The sequence below is a fragment of the Cucurbita moschata genome, unplaced genomic scaffold, assembly GCF_002738365.1.
Source record: "Cucurbita moschata cultivar Rifu unplaced genomic scaffold, Cmos_1.0 Cmo_Scf00001, whole genome shotgun sequence".
NCBI classification, from domain to species: Eukaryota; Viridiplantae; Streptophyta; class Magnoliopsida; order Cucurbitales; family Cucurbitaceae; genus Cucurbita; species Cucurbita moschata.
The window spans coordinates 5,221,591-5,234,672 of NW_019268517.1; the positions used below are offsets into that span (position 1 = coordinate 5,221,591).

General features: G+C 32.2%; 1 protein-coding gene across 1 annotated transcript; it reads left to right on the forward strand.

Annotated features, from left to right (window-relative positions):
* Positions 1–1,257: 1,257 nt before the first annotated feature.
* Positions 1,258–1,675, forward strand: LOC111442836 (14 kDa proline-rich protein DC2.15-like). Its single transcript, XM_023080419.1, has one exon. It carries the CDS (start codon positions 1,268–1,270, stop codon positions 1,673–1,675), a length of 408 nt encoding a protein of 135 aa, XP_022936187.1. The 5' UTR covers positions 1,258–1,267.
* The last annotated feature ends 11,407 nt before the right edge of the window (positions 1,676–13,082 follow it).

Consider the following 13,082-nt stretch of genomic DNA (forward strand, 5'->3'; position numbering starts at 1 on the left):
TTAGAGGTCCTATTGATGATACAAAGCTTGTTTGTCTTACAATTTCATAATTATTTCACCTCTTGTATCATCTTAGAGTTGTTGGTTGTCTACGCTCGTTATCTGGTTATCATAGTCTCTATTATTTCACAAAAGGTCTCCTATATTAGGGTAGTCGTAGTGGGGACCGACACTACTAGAGGCACCGATGGTGCCACTTGTGGTACTCTAGGTAGTGACAAGGCTAGGCCTATATGACTTATCGAAGCTTCACGAGTCAGACTCGGATCCCTACCTCATCCTCTGGCAGGTGAACATTCTTTTCCACATTTTTTTGGTGGCACAATATGTTATCTAATATATAAGTAGGTAAATCTATGATTCTTAACATTAAATCTTCGGTGATACATAATATCCATAGCGACCCTAATTTTCCTAATCAAATATAGATACCACTGCATGCATGACATGACTAATAAGTGTGAAAAAGTCTATGAAAATATTTCATAAACGATGTCGTGGACTTAAACGTTCATAATAAATTCATTAAAAACAATATTGTTCTGAATGTGTGTTAAATTTTTCGTTATTTATGATGAGTATCTAAGAGCTATATTCTGCATTTAAGAGACAAGAATGAGACTTAGTAGCGACTCTGAGTATGTAGAAATTTAGGATCGTTACATAAAACATTAACTTGAGACTAAAGGAGAAGCTAAACCTTAATGGGAATGAGTGAATAAAAAATAAAATACGAGAAACACACAACCGAATCAAATCAGTTAACAAATCAAAATTTTTTACCCATGCACGGTTAGAAAGCCATGGCAACCACAGTAAAATAATTATTTTCCCACTTGTCTAAAAATAATTTGTTGCCCATTATTGTGCTAAAAATAATTTCTAGATTATCATCTATTACCTACTTGTCTTGAAGGGCTTCTATCAAATATTATTTTCCAACCATACATACCACAGTAATTTCTTTTAAAAATATTTGATATCTTATTATCAAACATCACTTGGTCTATTTTTGAGGCCATTTGACATTTTTATAATATTTTAGAAACAGACAAACTAATTGAAAACCAATCTCTCTCAAATCAATTCCTTAAAACTTAATAAAGTAAATGAAAAAGTTGGATGTTTTGTATGGAGCAATTTATAAGGAATTTTTGTGTTAAAATACAACAAATTCCCAAACCTCATCTATAAAAACCCTAACCCTTTTCATAATTCTTCACAAGCCATCGCACAAACCTACAAACCCTTCAATATCTCTCCACCAATGGCTTCCAAGCTCTCTTCACCTATTGCCCTCCTCCTCGTCAACCTCCTCTTCTTCACTATGGTCAGCTCCACCTATGTCCCTTGCCCACCGCCGCCACCCAAGCCCCACAAGCCCACCCCTTCAAGGCAGCCACCATCACTCCTCAAGTGCCCCAAGGACACCCTCATGCTCGGTGTCTGTGCCGACTTGCTGGACGGTCTAGTGCACATAGTGATCGGCTCACCACCAAAATCCCCATGCTGCACCCTAATCCAAGGCCTTGTTGACCTGGAAGCTTCTGTGTGCCTTTGCACTGCGGTGAAGGCCAGAGCCTTGGGTCTCCAGATTGACCTCTCAGTTTCCCTCAGCTTGCTTTTGAACTACTGTGGAAAGAAGGTTCCGTCTGGCTTCCAATGCCCTACTTGAAACCAAATCCTTTCATTTCCTTTTCTGGTTTCTTCTTCAATTTTCAATTTCAATATCGTGTTTAAATAATCAGTTTGGTCGTACGTCGTGTTATGATGGGTTTGGAAATCTTCTCAGAATTCCACCATCTTTTTATAGTTTCATTACAGCAATGACGATGTATATGTTTGTCTGTTCTCTTGTGTCTTATTACAAATTTGACGATGCATATGTTTGAAACCTCAAATGTTGTTTCACCTGTGTTACTTGTATGAAATCATAAAAAACCTTTAACTTCAAATTTTTCATGACGAAATATTAAAGAGAGTAATATTAACACTCAAGTTTTAAATGACAATGTTGACGAAAAATATAGAGACCTCAATTTAAAGAAAATATGGATGTCAGTGTAACAGCCCAAGTACGCGGCTAGTAGATATTATCCGTTTTGACTTGTTATGTATCGCCGTTAGCCTTACAGTTTTAAAACATGTTTGTTAGGGAGAGGTTTTCACATTCCTATAAAGAATGCTTCGTTCTCCTCTCCAACTGACATGGGATCTCACAATCCACCCCCTTGGGGGCCAGCGTCTTTGTTGGCACACCGCTCGGTGTCTGGCTCTGATACCATTTGTAATAGCCTAAGCTCCCGTTAGCAGGGATTATCTACTTTGGCCCATTACGTATCGCCGTCAGTCTCACTGTTCTAAAATGTGTCTGTGAGACATTTTTCCATATTATTTTAAGAAATGTTTCATTCTCTTTTCCAACCCGACGTGATATCTAGTAGTGTATGGGAACTTTTGAAAAATTTATAAGAATATTTAATCCGTCCTATAAGAATTTACTATTTTAAACGAGGAAGAGGATTATTATTAATATTATGTGTTGACATTGACATTATTGATATTTTAAACGAGGATTATTAAGAATTTACTATTATTAATATTACTATTTTCAAAATTGTCTATTGACATTGACATTCCCATAAAATGGAGACTTCCATATTTTTTTTTTTTTTTTCTCAACATTAACATTTTAAATATTAATATTAAGTAACTAATTTTAATATCTAACAAAAGGGCAATAACTTGAATAGAAAATGCAACTATCATAACTTCCTTCTCATAGCCTACATAGTAACACTATATGGTTGTCTTACCTTCACTTGAAAAAAATAGCACTTGGTTTGATAATTTAAAAAATACTCAGTAAATAGTCACACTGTTGTGGTCGAAAAATGCAAATACATGCAACGATCGCTACTTTTCAGTCTGGATAGAGTTGAATGTGTAATATTTCTCTACACATGCACACATAGATCCACCTAGCAGACTCGTATAGGTATCCTCTAAGTCTACTTGTTGGGCTAGCTTGCGCTCACGTTGGCAGAAGCTATGGAGGGAAAGGAGCGTGCATAATATCACAACGGACATGATATCGTAGTTTATGTAGTGTAATATATGGAGGCTCGTGCATCATGCAATATTAATATCACAACATAGTTCCATAACATGACATACTCATATTATAGTACATCTTGTATCATTGCATAAACATAACATAACATAAAACACAAAAAAAAATCATGATCTACACAAATGTGAGGATTGTTGAGCTATTCTTAGATATATTTATATTTCAAGTCTCTCCTTGGTTGGCTAGAGTTGAAGCATCAAGAAAAATAGACCAATAAATAGTTTAAACTCGAAGCTGTGCTCCATACATTAAACTTATGATAATTAGCCAAGCTATCAAGTTTGAATAGTACATGACACTATGGGGTTCCGCTGACTTCCAGACGTCATTACAAATTAGCTTGAGAGGGTCCAAGCAAGTGTCGGAAGGATTTTGTAATAGCCCAAAAATAAATAAAGAAATAAACAAATAAAAAAAATTATAAATAAATGAACAACAACATTTTCCCACTTCTCTCTCCTAACCTCTCATCCCTTCCCACAATTATAATTCCTTAACCCATCCTTAAGCCAGAAAGCAACGGTTACTCCAAAAAAAAAAAACAACAGAAAAAGTCAGATTTACTTGACAAAAAAAAAAGAGAGGGAGAGAGAGTTGTGATTCACGGGGAGATTTACGTGAAGATAGATCTGATCAATAAGGTATATATTAAATCTTCATTTTCTTTTATCCCATTGTTTTTTTAGAAATCACAGCCAATTATAGTTAGATCTTCGAATTCTTACAATGGTTTAGCTTTGATTTAGAAACTAAATGTCAATCATTTATATGAATTCTAGCAAATCACATCACATTTGTTACAACGACTCAAGCTAGCCAGGTAAGTGACCTTACTATCGACATGGTTATATTTGTTGTTGACACGTGCCCCGTGGTTCTGCACGTGTCATATATATTGATATGTGTGAATTTTCTGTGGATCGATATTTGTTATGTATATGTTATAATACGTGAATTGTTTGATAATAATTACGGTACGATGTGTTCAATGATAAGCTTGAGATAGGATACGAGAAGGATATTTTCCCCTATATTAACGCGTCAAGAAATTATGAAACATCACAACAAGTAAATGATTCATAAATTATAAAACAATAAACTTAGAGCATATTTTTCTTAATTTTCTCCCCATTTGTAATCATCAAAAAGAACCATCGAAAAAGAATACATTTAAGAATGACATAATGGCTCCCCCTAAGAACATGCATTCAATAATTATAAACAAGATTATAAAATTCAAGATATATCACAACGAATAATACCAAGCTCAAGCCTATTTTTGCAAAAAATTTCTTCATTCAATGGCTTGGTGAAAATATTGATTATTAGAGTTTACAAAATCAAGAATAATATGTCCATTTTGCACATGCTCTCTAATAAAGTGATGTCTAGTGTCAATATGTTTAGTTCTTGATATGAACCAAGAGACATCAATCATACAATATACTTCAATGAAGATGTGAAGAAAAGGTTGTCAAAATTATCAAAAGATGTTTCAATTCATGCTACATTGAAGAAGAATAAAGTTTGATTGTTGTAAATTTTGGGTGGGTTATAATTTAGAGTTATTGTATTTTAAGACTTTTTATTTAATTTCGGTTACATTTACATAATGGCTAATTATGGCCATAAAGTGTGAATGTTACAACTTTTGGAATGCCTTTAATAGTTTCATTTTGAGGCTATATAAAGCCATCTATGTTGTATTTGTAAGAAGACTTAGAAGATATATCAAAAGAAGCATTTGTGCTTTTCTTTAGCCAATGGCTAAGTTTATTTGCAACTCTATGTAGTTTAGGTTGCATGTAGAATCATTCAAGCTCGACATGATCAATCTTGCTTGTGGAGTGATTCGAATCTCAAACAAGTGTCCTTGTCTTGAGATATTTGATCAACAAGAATCATTGAAGCTAGACATGATCGATCTTGCTTCTGGAGTGATTCGAATCTCAAACAAAGTGTTCTTGGCTTGAGATATTCGATCAACAAGGTAATCCGAATCTTATTCCCCTTGTATTGATTCCTTATCTTATCATTTGGTATCAGAGCTTCAGGCTCAAGATCGGATATATGTTTCCTTTGCGTTTCTTCTCAATTTAATTTTTATTTATTTTCATCTTTTTAGTTTTTAATCGACCCAAAGTTCAAAATTCAATCTTTGCTCTATTTAAAATTTTGAGAGGTGAGAATGAGAGCTTCATTTGTGTAAATGAGTGCAAACAGAGTGGCCTAAAATTCCTTGAGTGTATACACGTGAGAGAGTGTTGTGAGGTCCTTTGTATTTCCATAACTTATTTTTTGCAGCAAAGTTTCACAAATAGATTCGAGGACGAATCCTCTTGAAGAAGTGGAGAATGATATGAACCAAGAGACATCAATCATACAATATGCTTCAATGAAGATGTGAAGAAAAGGTTGTCAAAATTATCAAAAGATGTTTCAATTCATGCTACATTGAAGAAGAATAAAGTTTGATTGTTGTAAATTTTGGGTGGGTTATAATTTAGAGTTATTGTATTTTAAGACTTTTTATTTAATTTCGGTTACATTTACATAATGGCTAATTATGGCCATAAAGTGTGAATGTTACAACTTTTGGAATGCCTTTAATAGTTTCATTTTGAGGCTATATAAAGCCATCTATGTTGTATTTGTAAGAGGACTTGGAAAATATAGTAAAAGAAGCATTTGTGCTTTTCTTTAGCCAATGGCTAAGTTTCTTTGCAACTCTATGTAGTTTAGGTTGCATGTAGAATCATTCAAGCTTGACATGATCAACCTTGCTTGTGGAGTGATTCGAATCTCAAACAAGTGTTTGAGATATTTGATCAACAAGAATCATTGAAGCTAGACATGATCGATCTTGCTTCTGGAGTGATTCGAATCTCAAACAAAGTGTTCTTGGCTTGAGATATTCGATCGACAAGGTAATCCGAATCTTATTCCCCTTGTATTGATTCCTTATCGTATCAGTTCTAGAACGATGAATAGGATTTTTGGTTAAATTAATAGCACTTGTATTATCACAAAATATAGGCACACTATCAAACTTTAATCCAAAATCACAAAGAATTTGTTTCATCCAAAGAATTTGAGCACAACAACTAGCAACCGAATTTTGCTTTTTACTAAACCAAGAAACTAAAGAACTACCCAAGAAATTGACAAGTTCCACTAGTACTTTTACGATCAAGTAAGCTTCCGGCAAAATCCGCATCAGAATATCCTACCAATTTAAATTCAACATTTCTAGGATACCACAATCCTAAATCAATAGTTCCAAGCAAATATTTAAATATTCTCTTAACGGCATGTAAATGAGATTTCTTAGGACAAGATTGAAATCTAGCACAAAGACATACACTAAACATAATGATATGAACCAAGAGACATCAATCATACAATATGCTTCAATGAAGATGTGGAGAAAAGGTTATCAAAATAATCAAAAGATGTTTCAATTCATGCTACATTGAAGAAGAATAAAGTTTGATTGTTGTAAATTTTGGGTGGGTTATAATTTAGAGTTATTGTGTTTTAAGACTTTTTATTTAATTTCGGTTACATTTACATAATGGCTAATTATGGCCATAAAGTGTGAATGTTACAACTTTTGGAATGCCTTTAATAGTTTCATTTTGAGGCTATATAAAGCCATCTATGTTGTATTTGTAATAAGACTTAGAAGATATATCAAAAGAAGCATTTGTGCTTTTCTTTAGCCAATGGCTAAGTTTCTTTGCAACTCTATGTAGTTTAGGTTGCATGTAGAATCATTCAAGCTCGATATGATCAGTCTTGCTTGTGGAGTGATTCGAATCTCAAACAAATGTTTGAGATATTTGATCAACAAGAATCATTCAAGCTCGACATGATCAATCTTGCTTGTGGAGTGATTCGAATCTCAAACAAGTGTTCTTGTCTTGAGATATTTGATCAACAAGAATCATTGAAGCTAGACATGATCGATCTTGCTTCTGGAGTGATTCGAATCTCAAACAAAGTGTTCTTGGCTTGAGATATTCGATCGACAAGGTAATCCGAATCTTATTCCCCTTGTAGTTGATTCCTTATCGTATCACATAATATCGGGTCTACTAGCGGTCAAGTAAAGTAAAGATCCAATCATACCTCGATAAGCCTTAATATTCACACTTTTACCTTTTTCATCCTTGTCAAGTTTAGTGGATGTGCTCATGGGAGTTCTTGCAATTTTACCTCCATTTAACTTGAACCTTTTGAGCAAATCTTGAGTGTATTTCTCTTGATTGATGAAGATACCATCCTTGAGTTGTTTGATTTGGAGTCCAAGAAAGAAACAAAGTTCTTCCATCATACTCATCTCAAACTCACTATGCATACATTTAGAAAATTCTTCACATAAGGAAGGATTAGTAGAACCAAATATGATATCATCCACATATATTTGCACTAATAGCATCTCGTTTTCTTTAATCTTAATAAAGAGTGTAGTGTCGAGTTTACCCATTTTAAAATCATTCCCAACAAGAAAATTACCAAGTCTATCATACCAAGCTCTTGGAGCTTGTTTTAAGCCATAAAGAGCCTTTTTCAACTTATAGACATGATGAGGAAATTCTACATTTTCAAATCCGGGAGGTTGTTCTACATAAACTTCCTCCATAATATAACCATTCAAAAATGCACTTTTCACATCCATTTGATACAATACAAAATTTTTGTAAGAAGCAAAAGCAAGTAACATTCTAATAGCTTCTAATCTAGCAACGGGTGCAAAAGTTTCTTCATAATCTATGCCTTCCTCTTGACAATAACCTTGAGCTACAAGCCTAGCTTTAGTTATAATGATATTCCCATTTTCATCCATTTTATTTCTAAAAATTCATTTTGTTCCAATAATAAAAGTATTAGAGGGCCTAGGGATTAATTCCCAAACTTTGTTCCTCTCAAATTGATTTAGTTCTTCTTGTATAGCTAAAATCCAAAACTCATCATTTTCGGCATCCTTAAGACTTTTTGGTTCAATTTGAGAAACAAAAGCAAGATTATCAAATAAATTAATAGAAGAACGAGTTTTCACACCTTGCTCGAGATCACCAAGAATCAAGTCCTTGGGATGAGATAAGGCATACCTCCATTCTTTTGGCATTGATGAAGAACCTTCCTCCTTAAGCTCACCTCTCCTTTACTTTAACCAATTTCTTTGCGTTTGTCATTAATAAGTACATCTCCAAAATTTCTTTCTAAATCATCAGTACAAATAGACTCATTAGAAATATTATTGCAAGACTCATTAGAAATATTATTGCAAGATTCATCAAATACCACATGCATAGATTCCTCAATAACTAAAGTTCTCTTATTAAAAACTCTATAAGCTTTACTAGTAGATGAATAACCAAGAAAAATACCAATATCTGTTTTTGAATCAAAATTTCCAACGTTTTCTTTGTTGTTCAAAATAAAACATTTGAGACCAAAAACTTTGAAATACCCAACATTTGGAATTTTGTTATGCCAAAGTTCATAAGGAGTTTTATCTAATGAAGGTCTAATTAAAACTCTATTTAAAATATAACAAGCGGTATTAACGGCTTCTGCCCAAAAAATATTTAGGTAAATCATACCCATTTAACATTGATCTAGTAAATTCTTGTAAAGTACGATTCTTCCTTTCAACCACACCGTTTTGTTGAGGAGTCCTTGGAGAGGAGAAGTCATGAGAAGAACCATTATCTTCACAAAATTTTTCAAAGGCAACACTATCAAATTCTCCTCCATGGTCACTCCTAATTTTAGTAATTAAAAACTCTTTTTCATTTTGAACTCTTTTTACAAAACTAGCAAATCTTTTTAAAACATCATTCTTATGTTTTATCATCAAAACCCAAGTAAATCTTGAAAAATCATCACTATCACAAAAGCATAATAGTTTCCTCCATAACTAGCTATTTTAGAAGGGCCAAATAAGTCGTAGTTGAAGAGGTCTAGTAGTAAATCATATTTTTAGATTTGAAAGAAGACTTAGTTTGTTTACCCATTTGACAAGCATCACAAATTTTATCTTTTTTTCAAATTTAAGTTGAGGAAGACCTCTAATTAATGAATTTTTTGAAATATTTGAAATCAAGTGCATACTAGCATGTCCTAGTCTTCTATGCCATAGCCAAGAGTTATCAAGCAAAACTGAAAGACATTTATCATTTGTAGGACAATTATTCAAACCAATAGTATACACATTATCATCTCTATTTCCTACAAACAAAACTTTCCTATCATTAGCATTTTCAATTATGCAATTATTCTTATCAAATACAACTCTAAAACCTTTATCACATACTTGACTAATGCTAAGTAAGTCATGCTTTAAGCCATCAACTAACAATACATTTTCAATGAGAGTATAAGAGTCATTACCTATAGTACCCTTACCAATTATTTTACCCTTCTTGTTATCACCAAAGGTTACTAAGCCACCATCCTTCTCGGAAAGATTCACAAACTTGGATGGATTACCCGTCATGTGTCTTGAGCAACAACTATCCAAGTACCACTTATTTTTCTGGGAGGCTTTCAAACAAACCTAAAAACAAAGATATTCAAAATTGACCTTTTGGTACCCATACTTGTTTGGGTCCTAGAAAGTTAGTCTTCACAAATTTAGGAATCCATTTCATGTTTCCATTCATATTAAAAACATTATATTTGGATAAGTAACAAGAATAATCTTTATGTCCAAACTTACCACACGAGAAACAAACAACATTATACAAGAATTTATTTCTTGGACTAGATTTGTGTATTCTATTTTTATTCGAGAAATTATTTTTTAAAACAGGGTTAAACTTTGTATTTTGAGAAACTTTTCTTCCTAAATGAATATTTTGAGAATTTTTCAATTTAAAGCACTTAGGTCTAATATGACCTTCAACACCACAATAATGACATATAGGCACAAATCTAGATTTATCATATTTAGATACAAGTTTACATGTGTTAGATTTAGACATGATAGGGGATGCTTTAACAAAGATTGTTTTAGAACTTGAAGGTGTAGAACATTCATCAATATAGCCTAATCCTCTCTTATCAACATATGACTTACCTCCTTCAAGTATTTTATCTAATTTTTGAGCATCTATTGTTAACCTTTTAATAGACTCCTTAGCCCTACCAAGTTCTTGTAAATTATTTGATTTATTTTTCTTTGAGCAATTTAATTAATTTATCTTTTTCACAACAATCATGCTCAAGAAACTTGACTTTATCAATTAATGCATTCTTCTCATCACAATCAAATACATGTTTTTCACAAGGTACATCAATTTTAACAATATTATGATCCTTCTCTTTAAGCAAGAAATTTCTTTTAATAAAGACTTATTTTCAATAATGGAAGTCTTATATTTCCTTTTAAGCACAATATACTTTGAACTAAGTTTTTCTAAATCAATTGTCATCTCATCAACAAGTTTAAATAATTCATGATAAGAAAGAGATTCAAGAGTTACCTCATCTTCGTGTTCATCTTCTTGTTCTTCCTGTTTGTCACTATGAGCCATGAAGCAAAAATTTGCTACTTCATCACTTTCACTTGCACTTTCATCACTATCATCCCAAGTAGCCTTCATTGCTTTCCTCTTGGATTTCTTAGATGATTTGAGGAGAGGACAATCCGTTCTTATATGACCCTACTTTTTACATTCATAACATATTACCTCATCATTTTTGCTCTTTTCACCTTTTGACTCTTTTTGATTGGTGAAATGTTTCTTGAATTGTTTCTTCCTTTTAATAAAATTTTTATACTTACGTGTGAAGTAGGCGACATCATTTTCATCAAGGACGTCCTCATCTTCAGAGTCAACTTTGATGGACTTTAGGGCTATACTTTTCTTCTTTTTGGATTCTTCTTCCATGTGCCCCTTCATGGTAATCTCATGTGTGATGAGAGAACCAACGAGTTCATCCAAAGGAAGCTTTGTGAGATCCTTTGCTTCTTGAATCGCCGTCACTTTTGCCTCCCAACTTTTAGGAAGAGACCTAAGAATTTTTTCCACATTTTCGGAAGTAGAATATACTTTTCCAAGATTTTTCAAAGCATTTAGAATATTAGTAAATCTAGTAAACATATCACCAATAGGTTTATTTTCCTCCCTTTTAAATAGTTCATAATTATGAACTAACATGCTAATTTTTGTTTCTTTAACTTAATTTTTTCCCTCATGAGTTACTTCAAGAGTTTTCCAAATTTCATATGTCGAAGAACACATACATACTCTATTAAATTCATCATTACTTAAATCACAATAAAGACAATTGATAGCACTAGCATTCAAAGAACATTTTTTCATATCATACTCATCAAATTCTTCTTCTAATTTAGGCACCTCAATATTATTAACAATTTTTATTGGAATGTAAGGACCATTACTAACATTTAACCATAATTGATAATCAACCGATTGCAAATAAATTTTTATTCTAGCTTTCAAACATGTATAATTTGTTCCATCAAAATAAGGGGGTCTAGAAGTTGATTGTCCTTCACTAAAACCATTTTTAACACGTAGGTTGGCCATAAGCTCGAACAATAAAGTTTATATAAAAAATCTATAAGAGCAACCTGCTCTGATACCAATTGTTGGATCGGTATGGCAACCCTAGAGGGGGGTGAATAGGGTTTTAACGATAAAAGTGGTTAAACGTGATTAATTTTTTTTTAATGATTAAACTTTTTACAAATAAGTAGAAGAAGATAATTACCAGAACAAAATAATTAAGTCAAAACAATAATCAAGTAGAACATGCAATAAATCACAATAATAATTTTGAAATTAAATAGGAAAGAGTTAGAGAAAATGACACCGTAATTTTATAGTGGTTCGGTCAAACTCGACCTACTCTACTCCCCAAACGCCTCTTAGGAATTTGAATAAAGAACTTTCTCGATTCTTTCCACGGATCAGAGCCAATCTGCTACACCGCTCTTTTTACGAGTTCAAGAGCAAACTCAATCCTTTCCACGGCACAGGATCAAACCGGTACAAGTATTTGAGTTTGATAATAACACACCACAACTCTCTCAAAGAGTAGATTTACAATTTGGGACACTCACAACTATTTCCTCACAATACAATAATAATCCCTCTCAAGAATAAGATGAAGAGATATAAACTTAGCTTGGAGATAGCAACAAACAATGGAGACTAACAAATGAGGATTAGAGAATGTATGTAAGTTGTGTATTTTAAAATGTGGGGAAGATGAGTTTATATAGAAGAGAAAAATGGCAAAATATAGGAATTAATATTGACCATTGGATTGTGTTAGGAATAATGGAAGGTGGAGATTAAAAGTAAATAAATACGAAAATTTTCCAAATTCATTGATTTAAAATTTTTAATATAATAATAATATAATATATTTATAATATAATATAATAATAAAAAAAAGTGATGTGAGTAACGGTCAAATTAAAATTCAAAATTTATTATAAATATAATAATATAATGATAATAAAAATTATGTGAGTAACTACCAAAATTTTAAAATATAATAATATAATAATATAATATAGTAATAATAAAAATCAATGTGAGTAAAGATTAGATTCAAATTTATATTTTGTAAAAATAATTTTATTTAGAAATATAATAATAAGAAAAACTCCACCATTTGTTACTCTTCAACATTATAAATGTCATACTTTGATATATTTTGATTTGTCTATCATTTTGATTTTGCTGCCACATCATCACGTCGGGTATGTTATTTCGACTTTAATTTCTTCATTTTAGCTCTGATTTGAGTAATTGAAAAGTCGTTGTAATCGTTATTCCCGACCTTATACTGTGGACGGTTCAAAAAACTTAAAATAGTTAATAATTAAAAATAGATTTGTTATCATCAAAACATCAATCAATTAATTGATTGAAATTAATTAATGTGAGATCAAGGGCCAATA